The sequence below is a fragment of the Oryctolagus cuniculus genome, chromosome 1 (assembly GCF_051225735.1).
Source record: "Oryctolagus cuniculus isolate XC-2025 breed Fujian yellow rabbit chromosome 1, ASM5122573v1, whole genome shotgun sequence".
NCBI classification, from domain to species: Eukaryota; Metazoa; Chordata; class Mammalia; order Lagomorpha; family Leporidae; genus Oryctolagus; species Oryctolagus cuniculus.
Window position 1 is genome coordinate 84,152,705 of NC_142867.1, and position 25,216 is coordinate 84,177,920.

A 25,216-nucleotide genomic window follows, 5' to 3' on the forward strand; every position below is an offset into this window, starting at 1 on the left:
AATGCACACATTCTTTGGCATTTTAGAAGTGTTCTCATGCTGATGTCTTCAAAGCCTAGAGATGAATGGGGATGTCTGGCTAAGGAAGGCAGGATGAACGGTTTGGTTGGTGAAGAGATGAGGAATCACAGGGAGCACTGACTGTCACAAGCAGGTGACAGTATCAGAGACATAGGGGCAGGACTAGGGAGCCAGTATTGTGGTGCAGCTGGTTGAGCCAGAGCTTACAATGCTAATGTGCCTGGGAAAGCAAGAGGTGATGACATAAATATTTGGGTCCCTGCCACCCATGTGGGAGACCTGGATGGAGTTACAGGCTCCTGGTTTTGGACTGGCCATTGCAGCCATTTGAGGAGTTAATCAGTGGATGGAATCAATTTCTCTCTCCCTCTCTCCCCCCCTCCTTCTCCCCTTCTCCCTCTCCTTCTCTGCCTTTAAAATAAATAAATCATATTTTTTTAAAAAAATGAAGAGCAGGACTAATGACTTCCCAATGAGGATGGGGTTGGCATCCTTCCAAAAACAAAAGAGCACTACAAAACCGTTTTAAGTTGGATTCTATTCCCGGTTCCCAGACTGTGGTTTTTACATACATTTTACCATGGAAAGGAACTAGGACTCTTTGCATAAATAGCTAATTCCAGGTTTGGGGAAGGAGCCTGGGGCATCTTGTGTTGCTAGAAGAGACCAGTGGAACCATGTTAAAAGATGATGGGCAGCAACTTGAGTCAGCTTTCCCGGGTCAAAGATGGGATAATTGGAAATCAAAAAAGGTCTTTGGAATAATGACTATAATGGGCTGAACATGTGAAAAAGATGAAATCCTCGTGTTTATATTGATCCTCAAAAACAGTCTCATTTAACTCTGACAGTTATGCTATGAAGCAGGTAGGTAGGTACTATGGCAGGCTGAAGAGTTCTCTTCTGCCTCCTCCAATAAGATGTCCATGTCCCAATCTTTAGAATTTGTGAATATATTGTGTTCTATGGGTAAAGGGCCTTTGTAGATATAATTAGCTTGCAGATCTTAAAATAGAAAGAGGATCCTGGGCTATCAGGTAGGCCTGATCTAATCAAATGCACTTGTAAGCAAATAACTTTCTCCAGTTGGATTCTGAAGTGTAGCAGCAAAAGTAGAAATCAGAGATTTGACGTGTAAGAAGTGAGACAGCACTGTGAGTTTTAATGTGGAGGAGGGACTATTACAAAGAATACAGAGAGCCTTTTAAAGAGCTGAGAGAGGATCCCTGCTAACAGCAAGGAAACAATGACGTGAGTCCTAAACCACAAGGAGCCAAATGTCTAGTCAACCACCTGAGTGAGCTTAGAGCAGATTCAGCTCCAGAGCTTCCAGAAAGAAACGGACCTCTGCCAAGCCCCTTACTTTCAGCCTGACTCTGAAAACAAAAATATGACATAATGAAATAGCACTGCTGTCATCCTCATTTCATAGATTAAAAAAGAGAGGCAAAGCAAGGCTGAGTACATTGAGAGATCATTGGTTCAGACCTAGGCAAGCAGGTTCTTTCAACCTTCACACGATGCAGCCTCTCTTATGAGAGACTAAATCTTTGATATCTGTTCTAAGGCAGGAAAAGAATTTACCTTGCCCTACTAGTAACAGGGGGATGCTTTTCCAAGATGACTGCCTGGGGAACCTGATGCTGCATGTGGGTGTCGGAAAGTCTTAGACAGCCACACAGCCTGGGAAGAGGAAACATATCCCAAACTCGTCACAACCCTTGCATCAGTCCACTGAGTTGTGGGACCCAGAGACACACATTGCTATGGATGGGGTGTTAGGACTTTCAGCAACTATCCTGATGCACGAACCAAAAGCATCCAATCTAATGCATCTCCATAGCAAACTTAAACAGATCAAGAACACAGTTCTTCCAAAGGATCAGTGGATGAAAATACATAGGAATATATAGCACCTGATGCTTGCATATTAAGACCTTACTTGGGGCAGTTGTTTGGCATAGCAGTTAAGCCACCACTTAGGTCATCTGCATTCCATATAGGAGTCCCTGGATTTTAATTCCAGCTCAACTCGCCATTCTAGTTTCTTTCTATCTTTCGTTTTTAAGATTATTTATTTGTTTGAAGGAGTTACAGAAGAGAGGGAGAGAAAGAAGAGAGATCATCCATTCACTGGCTCATTCTCCAGATGGCCACAGTGGCAGAGCTGAGCCAGTCCAAAGCCAGGTGTTTCAACTGTGTCTCCCACATTGGTGGCAGAGATCTAAACACTTGGGTCATCTTCTGTTGCTTTTCCCAGGCCATCGGCAGGAAGCTGAATTAGAAGTGGAGCAGCCAGAATAGGAACCTGCACCCATATGGGATGCCAGCATCTCAGGCAATGGCTTTATCTGCTAAGTCACAAAGCTGAACCCTCCAGCTTCTTGTAATGGGCACCCTGGGAGGCAGTACCTGATGGTAAAAGTACAAGGGTTCCAGCCAACCACATTGAGTTCTGGGATCCTGGCTTTGGCCTGCCCAGTCTCAGCTGTTATGGTATTTGAGGAGTGAAACAGCATATGGAAAATTTCTCTGCCTTTCAAATAGCTAATAAAATACATTTTTAAAAAATTTACTTGATTAACAAGTCTCATTCATAGGTTTCATTTTCCTATAACCTTGGGGTGGTTAAATCAGGAGTATTGCACTTATTTTTCAGTGAAAATTGAGGCACAGACAGTTTGGATGACCTGCCGGGGTGTTCATAGGTAGAGATTCAAATACATGTCTTCCTTCTCAAAAGCATATGCAACCCCAGAAACTTGACACATGTATACATACAAGTGAACGCATTAGAAGAAGCATATACATGGTGTAGCAGCAAGAGCACAGATCCTGAATCAGGTGGCCCAAGTTCAACTCTGTACTTGACTGAATGCTGTCTGTGTTACCAAAGAAGGCATCTAAGTCTTGCTGTGTCTCAATTTCCTCTGCATAGCAAGGATAAAACCTGGCATGTCTCATAGGTTATTGTATGAATGAAAAAGAGAGATTGTGAGAGGGTTCGTGGATCTGTAATATGTGGAACACATACAAGTTTTATTAATAAAGTCTGGTTCTCAGCTAACTTACAATAACATACCTGATAGCTATAAATTATGTGTCTGGCTTTTATTGTTATTCGTGAAAGAAAGCAGAGATAGTCATGGCCAAATAATAATCTGAAAGTTACAGTGATTTGATTTACAGACTCAGGATGTGTGATTTTGTGATTTTAATACTTTTTTTTTATTTGAGTCATGCTTTGAGCCAGCTTTTATTTACATACTCCATTGACAAATCTGACATTAAAACCCTCCTTGTGATAATCTCCAAAATTCTTGTGATAATCCCCACAAAGGCAGTTAATTGAAATTGGCCATAGTCTTTCTGCCACTTAGTCTGCATTCCCTGGGGCTGGAAGGACTGTAACCTGCATTTGTTCTTCCTCCATCTCTAAGTGATGCGTTTTGAATTCATAACTGGCCAACTGCCTTAAAAAGCAGATTATCACACTGAAGATTTGGACTTTGTCTTATCCCTTTCCTCCACCCTAACACATACTTAAAAAGGAGAAAAAGAATTACTTTTTTTTTTTTTTTTTTTTTTTGACAGGCAGAGTGGACAATGAGAGAGACAGAGAAAGGTCTTCCTTTGCCGTTGATTCACCCTCCAATGGCCGCCACGGCCGGCATACCGCGCTGATCCGATGGCAGGAGCCAGGTACTTATCCTGGTCTCCCATGGGGTGCAGGGCCCAAGCACTTGGGCCATCCTCCACTGCACTCCCGGGCCACAGCAGAGAGCTGGCCTGGAAGAGGGTCAACCGGGAAGGAATCCGGCGCCCCGACCGGGACTAGAACCCGGTGTGCTGGCACCGCAGGCGGAGGATTAGCTTAGTGAGACGTGGCGCCAGCCAAGAATTACTTTTACTAAGACTGCTCCATGATTCCATAGATCAAGGGATTCTCACAGGACATCATTCTCACCAAGTGTTTTCTTTTGTCTTCTTTAGTGTCCTTTGCTAATTCTTAGCAGGTGAAAGAGGCAGTAGTGGCCAAAGCTGCTCTGTATATTTAGGTTAGGAGATAATGAGAGCAACTGCAATTGGATATAGGTAAAATAGGACAACAAGCTACTTCTTCAAATATGAGACTTTCTGTTAAAAAAAATTTCTCTACATGTAATAGATCTGTGCCTAACAACTTATAAGGAAATCAATATTTGGTAAGATCGGAGTTGGCGAACTCAAAAGACTTCCATAGCCTTGGCAACTCATGACAAGAGCCTAGGGTGATTACTGACGCCATAAACAAGAGTGTTAATTGTTGTCAACAACAGGAGTCACTGTACAATTACTCCCCATGTAGGATCTCTGTCCTTAACGTGCTGTACAATGTGAATTAAGGCTATAACTAGTACTCAAATGGTACTTTACACTTTGTGTTTCTGTGTGGGTACAAACTGTTGAAATCTTTACTTAATATATACTAAACTGATCTTCTTTATATAAAGATAATTGAAAATAACTCTTGATGTGAATGGGATGGGAGAGGGAGCGGGAGATGGGAGGGTTGTGGGTGGGAGGGAAGTTATGGGGGGGGGAACGCCACTGTAATCCATACACTGTACTTTAGAAATTCATATTTATTAAATAAAAGTTTAAAAAAATCAATATTTGAAAATGAATTCCAATTTTAAAGGCAGCAGAGGACTTTCTATTTCAAATAGTCTCATGATTAATGTTCCTGATAATGGCCATGTCAATTATATATATTTTTAATTAGAATTTGTCTATAGCAGTGTTCAAAATACATGCATATATATTTGCTCACATTTGAGTGTTACATACATTTACTCATAATACTTAATACTTACTCATAATACATAATTACTTAAGTGCTCATTGAAAAAATTTGACAGAATGAAAGTAGAATTGGCTCTGGAGGGCCCAGGTTTAAGCCTGGCCTTGCCATTATAATTTTGGGAATGTCCCTTAATTTCTCTGATTCTCATTTTCATCACTAGGAAATTAAAAATAATAAAGCTGTAAGACATGGCTATGACACAGATTTATAAATTGTAAACCAGGTACAAGCTGACATGATTTTTCTGTTACATATTCAAAAACAAAACTTAAAATCTTAGGAAGAACATAAGAGCATCACCCTTGAGACCACTACTGAAGAATGCTTTAAATATGGTGGAGAAATGCCAGCAGAGGCAGAGCAGGATTGCAGTAATTTACGATTTAATTAGTTCAAGTAAAAGACAGAGCCTTTACCCTATGACTCTTACTGTGGACATTTCATACCATGAGCCTTTGTAAAGCAGGGCTTGGCTTCTGTCCAGAGTTAGCTTAGAGGAGCCTGCGAAACCCAAAGTGTTTGTGGTGGGCAGCATTGAAACCAGCTCTGAAGAGACTTCCTATATTCGGGTTTCCTCCTGCTTTGATTCCATTGTGTTTCTTTGGGCATTTCAATTACCATTTGGAACACAACATCTTTGAGAATTACTTTGCTTTGTTTGTTAGTTCAGGAGCTCACAAATGGCCCCAACTGTGGGAAATAAAAAGCAAATAAGGAGAAGGAAGTCTTTTACAGAGAAATGCTTGTTCTGACTGTAGATTAGGCTCAGGACAAAGCAAGCAGAAAGAGGCAAGCTTTTCAAGAGCACTAAAACTTCTTGAAGGTCACGGCAGGCTTGCTGGCCAAAGGCTTTTTTTTTTTTTTATCCCATGAATATAACTGCTTCTGTGAACACAAATATTTTAGCATCATGACTAAGTTAACTTGAACATTTTGAAATAAAGAATTGACATCCAAACAACCTGGTATGGTTGTACAAAACAGTGGAGATAAAAAACAATACGCAAAACTCTTATCTGCATACTTCTTAATTCTTTTTCTGACAAACTTTAGAGCAAAGCTGATTCTATAGCAAGTTTACACCCAAGGTCAACTTGTCCCGGCATATAGTTGGTAGTACTACTGCCTCCTTTTTTCCTGGGGGAAAAAAAAAAGCATGTCTGTACGAAAGTAAATACTTTTCTGGAATACTCACTAGAGAATCATTACAGCCTTTCCTATCAGCTAAGATTCACAGAAAATCACCAAGCCCACAGCTATGCATCATTGTGCTCTAAGCATCAGTCAATGCTGTTAGACAAAATAAAGCAATTTGTGTCATAAGAATTATAAAGAAAAAGGTAAAGCTACCTGTATTTCCCTGTTGTATAGTCATAAGTCTGAAAACCTCAGAAGAACGAAGAGAAAAACTAGTGCAAATTATAGGAAAATTTGGTTAACAGGTTATGAAGTTAAAATACCGCTTTCAATATGTAACATATACAGTAAAACAGCAAAAATGTTTATTGGGAGAAAATAATCCCATGTTATATTGTGTGTGTATAAACTTTAAAAAGTGTTTAAAACATACCTGAGTAAAATTTACCAGAACAACAAAACAATAAATTTGAACAAATGAAAAAGAGAAGTCTAGGGTTGGAGGACTTATTTTTTTGGTAAGATTTATTTATTTACTTGAAAGAGTTAGAGAGAGAGAGAGAGAGAGAAGAGAGGTCTTTCATCTTCCAGTTCACTCCCCAGTTGACCTCAATGGCCAGAGCTGCGCAGATCTGAAACCAGGAGCTTCTTCCAGGTCTCCTACGTGGGTGTAGGAATCCAAGGACTTGGGCCATCTTCTACTGCCTTCCCAGAGCATAGAAGAGAGCTGGATTGAAAGTGGAGCAGCTGGGGCTCGAACCAGTGCCCTTATGGAATGCTGGTGCTTCAGGCCAGGGCCACAGCACTGGCCTCCCTCTCCCTATATTTTTAGCCTAATCCCAATTTAATATACTATCAAATTTCTGCCAGGTACAATACAATTTGATTATAAGGTTCAATAGGAGGAAGAACCCTGAAGAGCAAAACAGGCGTAAAACATGACTTAAAGCCTGAATAATTAAAGCATTTTGATGTATGAAAATACAGATGAACTTATGGAACAGAACATAAAATCCAGAAACATATTGATTGCATATGTAAATTTAATATGCAATAAAAGCTCCTCAAATCAGTGGAAAGTCATGCTCTTCTTAAAAAGGTCATTGATCTCAATGGAGACTCATGTGGGGAAAAAAACTGGGACTACTCGTATAATACACCAATAAAAATTCCAAATGAAGTACAAATGTAAATGAAAGAAAAGGAAACATTCAAATGCTATTTTTTTTTCCAAAGATGAGGGCAGTAGGCATTTGGCACAGCAGTAAAGACACTGGTTGGGATGCCCATATCCCAGATCAGAATGCTTGGGTTTGAGTTCTCCATCTGCTTCCAATTCAAGCTCTCTGTTACTTCACACCCTGGGAGATGGTAGGTGATAGCTCAAGTATGTGGGTCCTTGCCACAGCTGCAGGAGAACTGGATGGAGTTCAGTCCATTACAGCCATAGCTCTTTTTGATATTTAGGGAGTAAACCAGCAGACTAGAGGACACTCTCTTTCTGTCTCTAGAAAAAAAAAATGAATAAACTTTTAAAATGGGTGTGTTTGTCTATAATTTGGAAATTCTTTCAAGTGTTTGAAACTCTAACATTGAGAAATACTAAGGAAAACAAATTTATGTACTCATGTTTGCAGGGTAAAAATCATTGTGCAAAATATATGAAAAAATTAAAAACATTTGCAATTTATACCACCAAGCTTCCAAAAATGAAACAAAATACCATCTAACTCATAGAAAAGTAAGCTGATACAACTTAAAAAGAAATGCAAATGGCTTTTAAATATAAGGAAAAATTCTCAGCATCATTGGTAATAAGACTAATGCAAATTAAACTACACTAAGATACCATTTCTCCTCTATCACATGGGTAAAAATTTCCAAAAGTCTTAATAGATACCTGTTAGCAAGGCTGCCTGACGGTCATTCTTATATATAGTTATAGGAATGCAAAATGATAAAAATCTGAGGAAGGGAAAAATATGGAAATATCTGACAAAACTATATAAGCACTTGTCCTTTGATACAGCAGTCCCAATTCTAGTCACCAAATATTTACTAGCGTGTATGTGAAAAGATACGGGCACAAGACTCCTCTCTGAACACTCTTCCTAAGAGGAAATATTGAAACATCTTTTTTCAAAAGGTTTACTAATTTGAAAGAGAGATCAATCTTCTGTCCGCTGGTTCACACCCCAGACATCCATAGCATCATGCAGGCCTGGGCCAGGCCTAAGCCAGCAGCCTGGAATTCCATCTGGGTCTCCCATGTGGGTGCAGAGACGTAGCACTTGAGCCATCTTCTGCTGCTTTCACAGGCTCATTAGCCAGGAGGCTGGATCAGAAGTGGAACAGCCAGGACTTAAACTGGCCTCATATGGAATGCCTGTATCACAAGCAACTGCTTGACCTGCTGCACTACAACACCAGCCCTGGACAGATGGGAAACATCTTAAATGAACACCAATAGAAGACTGGTTGAATTAACAGTGATATGTTCACCCATTGAAGTATATCTTTACACTGCTGTGGAATTGTCTTCAGGCTATAGTGTAGGGTTTCTTAACAGAAGTATTAATATTTAGGGTCATATAGTTACTTGTTGTTGGGGCCTGCCCTATACATTGGAGGATGTTTAGCAGTACATCTGATCTGCACCCCGTAGACATCAGGAACGTCTCTCCTTCCAGTTGTGGCGAGCAAAAATGACTCCAGGCTCTGCACATGTTCCCTGGGGGAAAAAATTGCCACCAGATGAGAATCATTGTCTTGTTAATTGCAATTTTAACAATGTTAAGTGAAATAGTATGTGAGGATGTATAGAGTATGTTTTTATTAACAAAATAGATGGGTAAACCATAACATTTAAAATAACTATAGGAGAAGAAGGGAATAAGATGAAAGCAAAAGCTATAGGAGCTAAAGTTCCTTGACTTTTTTTTTTAATTTTTTTTTGTAAACTTGACTCTGGTATCTTTATAAGACAAAATTAAATGTTAGTAAAATTTAAAACTTCAAAGTAAATATGAGTAAACAATCATAAATGTGTATCCTGTTGGTGACTTGTCTGTATAGCGAAGGACTATTCTAAGCACTTCTGATCAGAGTAATTCAACTGTAGGTTCCTAGCTGACCAAATCTAAAAGCAAAATGACTTTTTTGTAATCATAATTGAAAAGTAGTCAAAATAACAATTTTGGTATTAGTATTCTCAGACTTTTGTGCATGTAATTTCAGAAAAAGCAGTAAGTAATTATGATGTCATTGGGTATGAGAAATGACAGCATAGGAGAAAGGAGAAACAAACATAAAAACAAGAATATTAAGTTAAAAGCCTTCATTGCATAATTTTGTCTTAATAGCATAAGAGTTGATGATATACTTAACAAAAAAGAAACCCTTTCCTAACTCTGTCCAGTGAATGAAGTATTATATCCAATCCTGTAGCAAGAAGTCCTAACACTAGATAATAGTCTTTAAGTACTATTTGTAACTTTTTTTTTTAGAAGGGGGCCTTTTGAGGAATGGTGAAATGAGTAATTCAAGGATAGGGTAGAAAAAATGCAAAACAACCCTGGAAAATTACCAGTAGCATCTAAAAAAAAGCAAGGAATCTGTTGAAGAGTAGAATTATGCTTCTATCGAAAGATCTCATGAGCCAACTTGAAGAGATTCCACTGGGCAGTGAAGGCTGTTCATGCATCAGTTAGCTGCAATGCACAAAACATATGATTTATAATTAAATTCATGAGCTCATCTTAACTCTCGAGAAATACTTCGTTGATCACCTTGGGAAGAGCTAAGGAATACACTCATCATTTCAAAATGGTAAAGGGAAAGAAGTTAGTACTCATCCTGCCTTTCCTGTGTGAAGTGCACTTCAGAGTAATGAAGCTGTTGGGAAACTTCCTTTTATAGAACTATTCCAGCTAATAATTGAGGAAGGAGTCATGTAATTGGAACGTTAACATTTGGGATTCTTTGACTCATTAATGATATCATCTATGTAATAATCATCAGTGGCTAGTAAGATCACAGCATTAAGGTGAGAAGCAGATAGTATGTATCTCCAGGAGGAAGATTACTGTATCACTCATGAAGGATTCTTGTCCAAACAAGAATGAAGAAGAAAATGGAAATTGAACCAGAACCCTATCAAGCCTTTCAGCTCAAACTACCAGTTTATAGGAAGTACAGGGAAAATAGACAATGAAACAAAAACAGGGGCATGTAATGAGAAAAATTCAGACTGGGAACTGAAGGGAAAATAGCTCAGATTTGTGAACATCTATTTTAACAACATAAAAAATTGTACAGAAATGGAAAACCTATAAATTGTTAAAGGACATACCAACCAAATGTGGTATTTGGGCCTTGTTTGCACAAACTGGTTAAAATAATTATGATATGAGCCGGCGCCGTGGCTCAATAGGCTAATCCTCCACCTTGCGGCGCCGGCACACCGGGTTCTAGTCCCGGTAGGGGCGCCGGATTCTGTCCCGGTTGCCCCTCTTCCAGGCCAGCTCTCTGCTATGGCCAGGGAGTGCAGTGGAGGATGGCCCAGGTGCTTGGGCCCTGCACCCCATGGGAGACCAGGAAAAAGCACCTGGATCCTGGCTCCTGCCATCGGATCAGCGCGGTGCGCCGGCTGCAGCGGCGGCCATTGGAGGGTGAACCAACGGCAAAAAGGAAGACCTTTCTCTCTGTCTCTCTCTCTCACTGTCCACTCTGCCTGTCAAAAAAAAAAATAATAATAATTATGATATGTACACACATAAAATACAGCACATTAAAAACAAATAGGAACATTAGTTGAATATTTGATATAAAGGAGTTACTGTTTTCTCTGTTTACATGCAACAATGGTGTTGTGTGTGTGCACGCATATGTGTTGTGTTTATACTGAGTCTCCCTATCTTTTAGAGATAAATGCTGCAATCGTATGTTGGATGAGATTTGCTACAAAATATTATGGGGAAGCAAGTGGAGACGAATGGGGGAACAAAGATAAGACCAAATATGCTATTTATTAATTATTATAAAGCTGAATAACGAATATGTGGACATTCATTAAGCTGTTATTTTTTTTAAAGACTTATTTATTTGAAAGACAGCGTTAAGAGGGAGAGACAGAGAAAGGTCTTCCAAATGATAGTACACTCTCCAGATGGCCCCAACAGCCAGAGCTGCACTGACCAGGAGCCAGGAGCTTCTTCCAGGTCTCCTATGTGGGTGCAGGGGCCCAAGCACTTGGGCCATATCCTACTGCTTTCCCAGGCCATTTGCAGAGAGCTGGATCAGAAGAGAAACAATCTGGACACAAATCGGCGCCCATATGGAATGCCGGCACTGCAGGCGGCAGCTTTACCAACTATGCCACGGTGCCAGCCCCAAACTGTTATTTTTTTTAAGATAGATAGATAGATAGATAGATTGATTGATTTATTTGCCAGAGTTATAGAGGCAGAGAGAGGTCTTCCATCCACTGGTTCACTCCCCAAATGGAAACAATGGCTAGAGCTGAGCCAATCTAAAGCCAGGAGCCAGGAGTTTCTTCCGGGTTTCCCATGCGGGTACAGGGGCCCAAGGACTTGGGCCATCTTCTACTGGCTTCCGAGGGCATAGCAGAGAGCTGGATCGGAAGTGGAGCAGCTGGGACTCGAACTGGCACCCATCTGGGATGCTGGCACTGTAGGTAGTGGCTTTACCAGCTATGCCACAGTGCCAGCCCCCAAACTGTTACTTTTATATTTCAAAATTTTTATGCTTTGTGAAAGAAAATAATTTGGAAACTTTGTATTTTAACTGCGGTTCATACCATGTTCTTTGCTAGACCCCTCCCATCTGAAGGACAACCTCGGTATGTGGACACTGCTGTTGAGGAACCCTGATGGCTCTGAGTCCAGCTCTGGTCATCTCCCCCTTTTTTTGACACCTCTTTGTTGTTCTTCACATTCGAAAACTGGCTCCACATAAGGTCATTGTGAGAAGAACATAACAGAAACTTAATAGGAGCTTAACAAACCAGGGTACCTCATGATCATTTCTATTGTGCCTCAAATGATTGTGTGGAATTATGACCTTCAGCTGTTCAATTAATAGTGCGAGTATTGATCCCTTATAGTTTATGTTCCTGCTAATGTGAACTACTGCTTTACTGTCAACCTCTAATCACAGACTGTTTTTAAAAGAGGGCTTCCTGTGTGTTGAGAAAGCTTCTAGAAGAGGATCAAAGGATATAGAGGGAGAACAAGAAGGAAAGGGATGCTTTTATTAGCAATGAGCGAATCAGCATTGGTTATCACTCTTGTCTTCTTTTAACTATAGGTATTTATCAAAGTGCTGGATAATAATGATAATGGCCCAGAATTCTCACAGCCACATTACGATGTGACAATTTCTGAGGATGTGCTTCCAGACACAGAGATATTACAAATCGAAGCCACAGACAGAGACGAGAAGCACAAGCTGAGCTACACTGTCCACAGTAGCATTGACTCCATGAGCATGAGGAAATTCCGGATTGACCCTAACACTGGCGTGCTGTACACTGCAGAGAGACTGGACCATGAGGCCCAGGACAAGCACATTCTCAACATCATGGTAGGAAAAAACTGCTAATTTGCTTTACTGACACTGCCATTATCCATTCAAGTCACACACCTTAGTCCTCAGAAATAAAGGGCTCATAACATTTGCTAAGTGCTGGTAAAGTTGGTCTTTTTACAGCTCGGTTGCATTCATTGTTGCCTTTTCAGGTCAATGAAAAATTACTATTGTTACACAGTGACTATATTTTTGCCAAAGTTAAAAATTGTTTAATTTCTGCAGACAGTGGCTTCTTGGTAAATGCTGTTCACAGGCTGGTTTGAGAGGGAAGAAATAGGCTGGGTACCCAAGCTCTGATATTGGTTTACATCCATAAAATTTTGTTAAAAGAAGTTCTTTGAGAGGTTGATCACAGGTTAATCATTTACTCAACCTATGCAGTGCTCAGTCTCTGGAGGGATTTAGAGATCAGTTTGTTACTTATTATAGCAGCATTGGAGCCAGTGGTGAATACTGGCGCACGAAAGAGATTTCAGAATACACTGAAGCCTGCAGAGTGCTGTCTGAATTTGTGTTCACATGGCCTCCAAATGATGTGGGAGAAATTGCTCTACTTTTAAAGTGCTGTTTGCCAAATTCAGATAATTGAGTGTAGAAACTGATTTTAGAGCCCACAACATGTTTCTTTAACAGCCCCAAGATCATTGCACAGCTACTGCCTATAAGACCCCCTACTGCATTCCTTAAGACTGAACAGGGTGACAGAGGCTTAATCCTAAAAATTGATTGACTTTATACTTAAGATTCTACCAATTCCTAAGCAGCTGAAGGCAGTTTTTCCACCAGCACTACTCTTCTTCACGGGACTGGAAATCTTCCTAGGCAAGAGTAAGTGTGGGTGCCCCCAGCAATGCTTTCCAACCAGGATTCCAGGGAACAGAAGTGACTCATAGAGGTGATCCTTACATCCTGCAGTCTGATCCATTACATCCCTTCATTCCATAGCTCTTTCTGAAGTTCCTACTATGTACCAAGCACTGTTCTGTGGCACAAGACACATTCAGCGAGGACTGACTGGCTTTCAGCATTCCCTAAATGAAGAGTTCAGCTTAGACTTTGGGTATGGCAGGCCATTCTACATTGAAAGAAGTTTATTTTGCATATGTTCTCTTCAATTGAAAAACCCTTGGCTGGTGCTAGCTTCATTGTCACAGTTTTTCTGGTCATTTCTTTTCATTCTTTCCCTAAACACTCAGAATTCAGCTTGGTCACCCCCCACCATTGATCATTTATATAATTGAATATTTATAGTAAACAACTCCTTTGTGTTGCCTTTCTCCAAGCTAATCCATTTGAGTCATTTTGCTCACTCCTTCTAGGTACTATTTCTGAAGACACCTTTCTCTTTGGTGACTCTTCTTGGTGTCCTTTCTGATTTATTCTCAACTGCCTTGTTCAGTTTAAAACTGAACAAGAGGAACCAGTTGATTAGTGCTTGCCAGAGCACTTGGTTGGAGTCAAAGAGTTGATTGTGTATCAGCTTCAGCTATATGCAAATGAGGACATTTTCAAGCTTTCAGGCAAGATTCTTTGGTAAGGTCAAATAGAGAGTCTCCATTTCAGAAATTAGGATTATGATTTGATACATCTTCCCCATGGTAGACTTATATATTTTGGCTCCTAGGTAAAAGTGCTAGACACCACCATCACCATTTAACCACTTCTGCTTGTTGTTGTTTTCCAGGAAAGCTGAATGCTAGGGTGAGTTTTTAGCACCCACTGTGAGAGCAGTTTTGGAGTATGCCATGCTGGCACTTATACCTGAGTGTTAACACCCATCTGTTTACTTGTTTGTATTCTCCATTCCACACTAAGCTTCTTGAGGGGAGGGATTATATCTAATTCACTATTGAACACCAGGGACTCAAGCCAGAGACTTGACAAATAATAAGTGACAGTAAATGTTTGCTGAATGAATAAGTGGCAGTGCTAACATTGTGTTCATTAATTCCATTCTTTGCTTTCCACTTTAGAAGTGCCTCCACCTACCATTATGTTAGTAGCTGTGCACATACTAATCAGGTGAATGTGGCTATGTGAAGGAAGCCAAGGCAAAGTGCTGTGTTTTTGAAAGCAAAGCCAGTTCCAGTCACTGAGTGCAAACCTTATGCTAGACATCAAGCTAAGCAGTAACAATTGGTTTATTCACCAGCAGTTTCTTCTCTTGAAAGAACCACTTATTGAGTACCTACTAGGTGCCCGTGACTGGGTCATGCACTTTATGTGCATAATCACATATTATTTTAACTACCAACACAGCCATGTGAATTCTTTGCAATTCAAGATTTTAGTCCTACTACTTCTTCTATTTTGCCTAAAGGTCAGAGATCAGGAGTTTCCTTATCGAAGAAACTTGGCCCGAGTCATTGTGAACGTGGAAGATGCTAATGATCACAGTCCTTATTTTACCAACCCACTGTATGAAGCATCTGTGTTTGAATCCGCTGCCTTGGGATCAGCTGTTCTGCAAGTGACCGCTCTGGACAAAGACAAAGGGGAAAATGCAGAACTCATATATACCATAGAAGCAGGTGAGAGCTGTCGCACTGCACAGATTTCAGTGTAATGCATGGCATTTGACCCATAGTATTTTTATCACCTTATAAAATTCATATTGTTATCTCTGGAACCTCTCCAAATGAATATTTTGGCCAAGCAACTTTCCTATTTGCGTGATGATAGATAGTATATGAGTGCTTGGCATTTCACTAATGTGTTTCTGTCATTGACAGCAAAGAAAGAGTTTCCTTCATTGTGTTCAATCTCAGATTTTTCTGGAATGGAGAAGAGAGAAGAAATGTGTATTAAATTCAGTGGCTTTTACCCATGGGTCAAGAAGCCATGGCCTCAGATTAAAATGACCAGTCTCCCATCACCTGAGGGCTTCTGGGCTGTTCTGTAAATTGAATCTTACATGTCTTTGTTTACTTGTCAATGGGTGAACTGAGAGCTTAAGAAATTCCTATTTCCTCATAGTTAGTACAAATTCACTTCAATGGAGGCAGTGTGAGTAGTAAAGTAGTTGGTAGATATGGAGTCTGAACTGTCTGCTTAATATGACAGAACAAGAAATACAGGCTCTCTTTTTGTTAAATTTGAGATTTTAAAAAAAATCAATTTTAACATCCATAAGACAAAACCTTAGTTTACTGGTGGTTTGAAGATCAATAACTAGAAAACATTCATGACATAGAGATGAATGTCTCAGCAAGAGAAAATACTGTGACCATAAAAATAACAAATATCCTGGATCTGCTCTATTTTCCTCCCCGTGTTCTGTCCTTTTTGGATATTCAAGCCACATATTTCCAAAATGTTCTGCAACATTATGTCTGTCATGCTTAATGCCAAGTGCAATCTCCTTTCAAGCCAGCGATGGAAAGGCTCCTCTCCCTTCATTTAAATGTAGAGCATTTTTGTGAGTAGTTGAATTAGAATAGGAATGCTAGGATGACAGTTTTAGACTAGAAATTTTAGAAAAAAGCCAACAAACCTCCTAAAAACAGCCCTGTGTTTAATGATTAACCACAACTATTTCCAGTATAAATCACCACATTTTACATGGGGCTTTGCTAAGCTCTCTATCGGAAAAGAAAAAGGTGTTGGCCTGTAACAGCCAGCTGCCCCGAAGAAGTCATCTGTTTTGCCTCTAGGTTTCCATGAGATGTTCTTTGACCATGGCCAATCCTCAGAGATGCTATTTTGCATCTCTTATTTAACACAGGACATTTTTATTATTTAATTATGTAATCCTTGTTCTTTTGGTTCCACAAATAATATAGGGAAGCTTTTCCTAAAAACTGAATGTTTAAATAACATCACAGAAAATATCAGATAAACCAACGAATCAAATTCTCTCTATGGTTCATTCCAATCTTGTGTTTTTTCTTTTCCTTATATTGTTTTATGCATACACATTGTTTTATGTCATAGTAATCATCTAGATAGAAGATTTTATTTCTACTCTTCTTATTTCCTGGACATTTGTGTATCTAGCTGCTTTTTTTATGTGACATTAAGGCTACTAGTTTCACTTTTCTTTGATGGTCAGATAATTTGTAAATCAATTTGGAGATTCTTGAGGAGTAATTTAACTTACCCTGCAGCTGAAAAGACTGTTTGGCTTATCTTTTAAACTCCATGTATTATAGCATGGTGCTCAGTCTTTTCATTAACAACTTAGAAAACAAAAGAGAGGTTATTTCCTTAAAACATCTCTTACAGAGAAGATATGAATTTTCAGAAAACCACAGGAATGATCGATAACTTAGCATGTGCTAAGAAGCCAATGAGAATCACAGCCTGCACTGCCAATTTCCAAAAGCAGGCGGGCCCAGTCACACACAAATATGCCAACAATGGGTCTGGGCCACCCTGCCCAAGCAGGTTTCTTTCCAGGTGATGAAGGAAGAAAGATCCCTGATCCTTCAGCATTTTGAAGCAAATGACAAGTAATCTGTGTAGTTTTACATTTTATTTAACTTCTCTCACAGGCCTCAGATCTGGAAGATTATAGTCTGTTTACTAGTGGGTTATAAATTTCTTATCTCCTGATTGACCGCTAAAGCAACTACTGAAGCTTTTTATGTTGGCCTAGGTTTTAGGCAGAATTTGAGTGAGAGTGCCAGGCCTAACATTTAGTTGGGGTTTGTGTTTGGTGCCAACAGTGGTCTTTGGGCATGACAGGACAAGAGAGATCAGGACTTGTTGAGGTTGATTCGTTCTGAGAGGAGGAGCAACAAGGACTAAGAGTTGAATTAAGATAAGGGGATTTTGAATCCCAAAATGCATACAGATAGAGTGCAAAATCTTTTTTAGATCCACCTCACTGCTCAGTCATTCAACACAGAATCATTTGTGCAGTCACTGTCCTGTGTACCCGATAAATAATGAAGCTTTTGCCCAGTTGCCAAAAGACTGCAAGGAGCCATAGATTCGAAGAGCACTGCAGGGGTTAGTTTCCAAGGATTCAAGTATAGCAGGAGAGCAGAAGCAGGAGGTGGATTCCAAGAGAACTGATCATGATGAAGAAGCAAAGAGGACAAACTGATGAATGAGCACAGCATGGAAGTAGGGAGCTAGCAGGTCAGCAGGCATTGGACGGCAGGGCTGTGAAGTTGCACTTTAGGTCAAAAGCTGGCTCCCATTCATCTCCACCATAATGTATATTGCAAAGTGTGAAAAACTATGCTGGATCTGGCATGATGAGGGAGGATTTCCCTAGAAACTCCACAATGGGCTATGATCATCAGTGAATACCTAGAGACTTGGCCCTGTTGGCATTCATCAGTCAGGGTTGCATGTTGGTCCTGTCACTGGAAGGTGGCCATTGCTTACATGAAACAATCACTGAGTCCCTGAGAGATCTGGAAATCAAAAGTTGCACCAACATGCAATTCCTTGCTGCTATTTAATGAATATTTGAAAGCTTATTCATAAGATCATTGAACTTTTTTGTTGTCATTGCAAAATGGTCATGTTTGGATAATAAAGTAAAAATATCATGTTAAGATCAAAGATAGCATTGTTTAATATTCATATTTTAGGAATCAAAATGACCTCTCTATTAGATATACTTTCTCCTTAAAAGTAAACAGGATCTTATTGAAACATGACCTTTTAGTGCTTAGACATGGAAAGGTTTATTCTGTACTTTCTATAAAAATTTGTACACAGCTACATTTGCTGTATTTTCAATAAACACATAATATAACTGCCCTCTGAATCCTGGTGCCTGTCTCAATGATTTTGACATTTACATGGTCTATATATCTGCCATGCTACATTACTCAAAAAGAAAAATCCAGATAACGTTGAGTAACCAAAGTCTTTAACTTTTGATTTCAAAGAATTTTAAACAAAAAGCATGTATGTTCTTAGAGAAGTGTGAGAAAACAAGATAAAGGAAGGAAATAGTGTCTTGGGGAAGGATGCAGCTCATGGTATCCAGTACTTCTAAGTTTCATGTCACCACCAAACTTCTTTGCATTCTTCCAGTTTTGTCTTCCTCATTCTCTCTCACATTTCACTCATCCCTACCAATCCTCGACCTCAAACCTCTGCATGTTTCAGAGTTTCCAGGTCTTTATAGTGTCATGGCCCATAGCTCTTCCCATGTCAGATATGTGCAAGTGGGCTCCAGGACTCAGTTTCATTAGAGTTATGCCTCAAGTTCTTTGTTGCAATGATGGTCAGATTAGCAACAATTTCCTCCTTCCCCAGAAGCTTCTCAAATGCTTGATGGATAGAATTATAACAGGTTGGAATAACTGCCTTATACATTTTGTGGTTACTTTTTTGTCTATATTTGTCCTGGGACATGAAAGAGAGGATGAGTGAAGGATACAGGGCAGTCAGAAAAACTGGTCACCACATGCAAAGCAAACAGTGACTTAGGGAGAATTCTCCATGTCTGATCAAAACTCCCTCACCAAAGTAGTATTTTGGAGGAAGTCAATTTTAATAAGGTGAGATAGTACCATTTCCAAGAGGCAAATCTTTCTTTAGGATAATAAGAAACTACAACTGGTAACTGCTGAAGACTGATGGCCCCCTTGCAGTTGCTGTGGGTTCAGAGCCCATGATTTTGCTAGGTAAGTCAGATAGTCTGCCGCAGTTGGAAAGTCCAGTTTCTGGAAAGCAATGTGCAGGGAGTGGTGCTGAGAGGAAACTGTATTTTCTGCTTTTGAGGAAGCTTTGTGGTGGAGTTGAGGAAAAGGCCCGTGATACCATTGCAAAAAATGTGACTTTAAAACACAGCAAATTAATCAAATTATAAACTATTTTATAGCCCTTTTTTTTTTGCACTATAGAATCAGGGATTTTGATAACTACTGCTTTACATAAGTTCCATTCCCTTGATAATTTTCTTTGTACAAAAATAATCAAGTCTTAAAGTCTGAAAAAATGTTTACATTATAGTACTCTTGAAACTATTCCTACAGTGCTTTTTATTTTAACATAAAACACAAATCATGGGACTGATTTAGTTACGAATACCTTTCCACAAGTGACATTGGTGTCTGCCAGCCCATTCTCCCCCCTCTTCTCCCAAGGTTAGGTATGAGGAAGACCTACACATTCTTAGCAGAAAAGTCTTTCCTAAATCCTCTATCCTTTCCCATTTTTAATGTATACACTATTATTGTTGGCCTAGATTAAGAAGTCACTGAACTGAAATTGACTGTTTTACTGGAAAACTCATTTCAGTGCTTTTTAATATCCTTGAAAGAGAAGTCTTTTTTTTTTTTCTAGAATTACGTGGAATGAATACAAACAATTGCTTTCTATTTGCCACATTGCAGTAAAGTACCTTTAGATGACAGATTAATATTCTAAACATATTTTAATGATCCATTTGTAACTCATTTCCCTGATGATTTCTATATTTTAGGGAACACTGGGAACACGTTTAAGATTGAACCAGTCCTGGGCATCATCAGTGTTTCCAAAGAACCAGATATGACAACAATGGGTCAGTTTGTTCTGTCAGTCAAAGTCACAGACCAAGGCTCCCCGCCAATGTCTGCCACCGCGATTGTGCGTATTTCTGTCACCATGTCTGATAACTCTCACCCCAAATTTACTCACAAAGACTACCAAGCGGAAGTAAATGAAAATGTTGATATTGGAACATCAGTCATCCTAATCTCTGCCATCAGTCAATCTACCCTTGTTTATGAAGTCAAAGATGGAAACATTGATGGGATCTTTACCATAAATCCATATTCCGGAGTCATCACCACTCGGAGAGCTCCAGATTATGAGCGCACTTCCTCTTATCAACTCACCATTCAGGCCACTAACATGGCAGGAATGGCTTCCAATGCCACCGTCAATATTCAGATCGTTGATGAAAATGATAACGCCCCGGTGTTTCTATTTTCTCAATACTCAGGCAGCCTGAGTGAGGCTGCCCCAGTCAATAGCATTGTCAGGAACTTGGACAACAGCCCGCTGGTGATCCGTGCCACTGATGCTGACAGCAACCGGAATGCTTTGCTTGTGTATCAGATTGTGGAGTCCACAGCCAAGAGGTTCTTCACGGTGGACTCTAGTACAGGTGCCATCAGAACAATTGCCAACCTGGACCATGAAACCATCTCCCATTTTCATTTTCATGTTCATGTGAGAGACAGTGGTAACCCCCAGCTGACTGCAGAGAGTCCTGTTGAAGTCAACATCGAGGTGACAGATGTGAATGATAACCCACCTGTTTTCACTCAGGCTGTGTTTGAGACAGTCTTACTTCTCCCTACCTATGTTGGAGTGGAGGTTCTGAAGGTTAGTGCCACAGACCCCGACTCTGAGGTGCCCCCTGAACTGACATACAGCCTAATGGAAGGCAGCTTGGATCATTTTTTAATTGACTCAAATAGTGGGGTACTCACCATAAAAAACAATAATCTCTCCAAAGATCACTATATGTTGATAGTTAAAGTGTCTGATGGAAAGTTCTACAGTACATCCATGGTCAACATAATGGTTAAAGAAGCCATGGATAGTGGCCTCCAGTTTACACAAAGCTTTTATTCCACCTCCATCTCAGAGAACAACACTAACATAACCAAAGTTGCTATTGTCAATGCAGTTGGAAACCGCCTTAATGAACCCTTAAAATATAGCATCTTAAACCCAGGAAATAAGTTCAAGATAAAATCTACCTCAGGAGTCATTCAGACTACTGGAGTCCCCTTTGACCGTGAAGAACAAGAATTATATGAGTTGGTGGTGGAAGCCAGCCGTGAGCTGGACCATCTTCGTGTGGCTAGGGTGGTGGTCAGGGTTAACATTGAAGACATAAATGACAATTCTCCAGTCTTTGTGGGCCTCCCTTACTATGCTGCTGTGCAAGTTGATGCTGAGCCAGGGACTCTGATATACCGAGTGACAGCCATTGACAAAGATAAAGGTGCAAATGGAGAAGTGACCTATGTCCTGCAGGATGACTATGGCCACTTTGAAATTAACCCCAATTCAGGGAATGTTATTTTAAAAGAAGCATTCAACACTGACTTGTCTAACATTGAATATGGAGTCACCATCCTAGCCAAAGATGGTGGAAAGCCCTCTTTGTCTACATCTGTGGAACTTCCCATCACTATTGTCAACAAAGCCATGCCTGTGTTTGATAAACCCTTTTATACAGCATCCATAAATGAAGATATCAGAATGAACACCCCCATTCTAAGCATTAATGCCACAAGTCCAGAAGGCCAAGGCATCATATATATCATTATTGATGGAGATCCTCTAAAACAGTTTAACATTGACTTTGACACTGGAGTCCTGAAAGTTGTTAGTCCTTTGGATTATGAGGTTACATCTGCTTACAAGTTGACTATAAGAGCCAGTGATGCTTTGACTGGTGCCAGGGCTGAAGTCACTGTTGACTTGCTAATTAATGATGTAAATGACAACCCCCCTATTTTTGATCAGCCCACATACAATACAACATTATCTGAAGCATCTCTCATTGGGACACCTGTTTTACAAGTTGTCTCCACTGATGCAGACTCGGAAAATAATAAAATGGTACATTATCAGATTGTTCAGGATACCTACAACAGCACAGATTATTTTCACATAGATAGTGCAAGTGGCTTAATTCTGACAGCACGCATGCTCGACCATGAGCTAGTACAACACTGCACATTGAAAGTAAGAGCAACAGATAATGGCTTCCCATCGCTGAGCAGTGAGGTTCTGGTTCATATACACATTTCTGACATAAATGACAACCCTCCAGTTTTTAATCAACTCATTTATGAGTCATATGTGAGTGAGTTAGCCCCCCGGGGCCATTTTGTAACCTGTGTTCAAGCCTCTGATGCAGATAGCTCTGACATTGACCGGTTGGATTATAGCATTTTATCGGGGAATGACCGGACAAGCTTTTTGATGGACAGCAAGAGTGGAGTGATCACACTATCCAACCACCGGAAGCAGCGGATGGAGCCTCTTTACAGTCTCAATGTCTCTGTCTCTGATGGGCTGTTCACCAGTACTGCACAGGTGCATATCAGGGTACTTGGGGCTAACTTGTACAGTCCTGCCTTTTCACAAAGCACATATGTAGCAGAGGTGAGAGAGAATGCAGCTGCTGGAACAAAGGTAATTCATGTTCGAGCCACAGACGGGGATCCAGGGACATATGGGCAGATCAGCTACACCATCATCAATGACTTTGCCAAGGATCGATTCCTCATAGACAGCAATGGGCAGGTCATGACAACAGAAAGGCTAGACCGGGAAAATCCTCTGGAAGGAGATGTTAGTATTTTTTTGAGGGCCCTTGATGGTGGAGGGAGAACAACTTTCTGCACCGTGAGGGTGATTGTTGTGGATGAAAATGACAATGCTCCTCAATTCATGACAGTGGAATATAGAGCCAGTGTCAGGGCCGATGTTGGAAGGGGCCACTTGGTCACTCAAGTTCAAGCCATGGATCCCGATGATGGAGTAAATTCAAGGATTACTTATTCCCTCTATAGTGAGGCATCAGTCTCCGTGGCTGACCTCCTGGAAATTGATCCTGACAATGGCTGGATGGTTACAAAGGGCAATTTCAACCAGCTGAAAAATACAGTGCTGTCATTTTTTGTCAAAGCGGTAGATGGGGGAATTCCAGTAAAACACTCCCTCATTCCTGTCTATATCCACGTGTTACCCCCTGAAATATTCTTGCCTTCATTCACCCAGTCTCAGTATTCCTTCACTGTTGCCGAAGACACAGCCATTGGAAGCACAGTGGACACCCTGAGGATTTTGCCCACTCAGAATGTACGATTCAGCACAGTTAATGGGGAACGGCCAGAAAATAACAAAGGGGGTGTTTTCATCATAGAACAGGAAACAGGCATTATCAAGCTTGACAAGCGCCTTGACCATGAAACCAGTCCAGCTTTCCACTTTAAAGTAGCAGCCACAATACCCCTGGATAAGGTAGACATTGTGTTTACTGTGGATGTAGATATCAAGGTATTGGATTTGAATGATAACAAGCCAGTTTTTGAAACGTCAAGCTATGAGACCATCATAATGGAAGGAATGCCCGTTGGCACCAAACTCACACAAGTGAGAGCTATGGATATGGATTGGGGAGCCAACGGGCAGGTCACCTACTCCCTCCACTCAGATTCCCAGCCTGAAAAGGTAATGGAAGCATTCAATATTGACAGCAACACAGGCTGGATCAGTACATTGAAGGACCTGGACCATGAAACAGACCCCATGTTCACCTTCTCCGTGGTGGCCTCTGACCTTGGAGAGGCATTCTCTCTTTCTTCCACGGCTTTGGTCTCTGTAAAGGTGACAGATATAAATGACAATGCACCGGTCTTTGCACATGAAGTGTACCGCGGCAATGTGAAGGAGAGTGACCCACCAGGCGAGGTGGTAGCCGTCCTCAGCACCTGGGACAGAGACACATCTGACATTAATCGGCAAGTGAGCTACCATATTACAGGTAAGTCTCAACAGCCACAGTGTTCACTGTGTGCTCTGCTTTCTCAAGAAAGATGGATGATAACAGTGGGTAAAAGTAGGAGAGAAGAAGGAAGATGCAATGAGGAATTGAGTGTAACAAAGCTTCTCTGGAGTGGAGTAACAGAGTAAAGTGAGTTTACCATGGTTGGGTCTTGGTAGCTAAGCCTTGGTCTGAAGTTCATTGATTTGCCTGCAACATATTACCCACAATGGTACCCCATTCTGTGTCCCTCTTATTTTAAAATGGAGTCCAGCCAAATATCACTGTTGATGAAATGAAAATAACAGCTGTTTTTGGTAGGTAGATATGTTTTTAAATATATTCCCTTTTCCTTTTTGGGGGGAGTGTTAAGAAGAATAATTTCTGGATACCAGTTAGCTTTGCATATAAGCCTCTCCTGATCATAAAAACACACATGCACATTTATGCACAAATTTGAGATCACAGTTTGACATTTTATTTAATAATTTTAAATTATAGCTCAAACTAAGAAATATTTCTTCTGACAACCCAGTTTTTTTGGATCTCATTTATGTCTTTCCAAACAGTAAGTAGCAGTTCAATAGAAAATCCCGGGTAGATAAATGAGGTCTCCAAGAATACATAAAAAAAAAAAAAGTCACCATTGCTCAGAGGGCCACGGGTTTCACATCAGAGAAGAATACCGTTTTCACTGATCAGCGGTTGTTTCTGGCTGTAAGCTGCAAGGGACAGGGATGGTGGACTGGAGGCAGTCTTCCTAAAAACTATTGGGGGAGGGGCTATTAAAAGTAATATTTTGTTATTGTATTCAGAGACAGAACGTAAGCAAAGTGCCAAAAGATTTTAAAGAATCCATCAATACTTGTAGTCAGGTGGCTTTTCCTTTAGAAACACCACATTATTCAGAGTGAAAAATGAATTAATTAGAATGCCCTTAGGACCCAGAATCTGCTTAAGTATGTTAGTGGAAAAGTTAATTAATCACTACAGAAAGGATCCACAGCCGAGCAAATGTGTCAGTGCTTGGGATTGCTTCATTTTTTAGCACTATTCTCCATTTTCTTCACGGAGATGTTTCCTACCATTTTTGATTAAAATACTATATGCATTTTACTGCTTTCTGTTACCAATAA

General features: G+C 40.3%; 1 protein-coding gene across 7 annotated transcripts in view; it reads left to right on the forward strand.

The window, feature by feature from the left end:
* FAT3 (FAT atypical cadherin 3) overlaps window positions 1–25,216 on the forward strand; it is a 687,279-nt gene that overhangs the window by 565,424 nt on the left and 96,639 nt on the right. For all 7 annotated transcript variants that reach the window (XM_051850343.3, XM_089312010.1, XM_089312007.1 and 4 more), the window contains 3 exons: window positions 12,332–12,607; window positions 14,934–15,144; window positions 20,007–24,080. In XM_051850343.3, coding sequence (XP_051706303.3) covers window positions 12,332–12,607; window positions 14,934–15,144; window positions 20,007–24,080 — 4,561 coding nt within the window. The remainder of the gene's footprint in view (window positions 1–12,331; window positions 12,608–14,933; window positions 15,145–20,006; window positions 24,081–25,216) is intronic.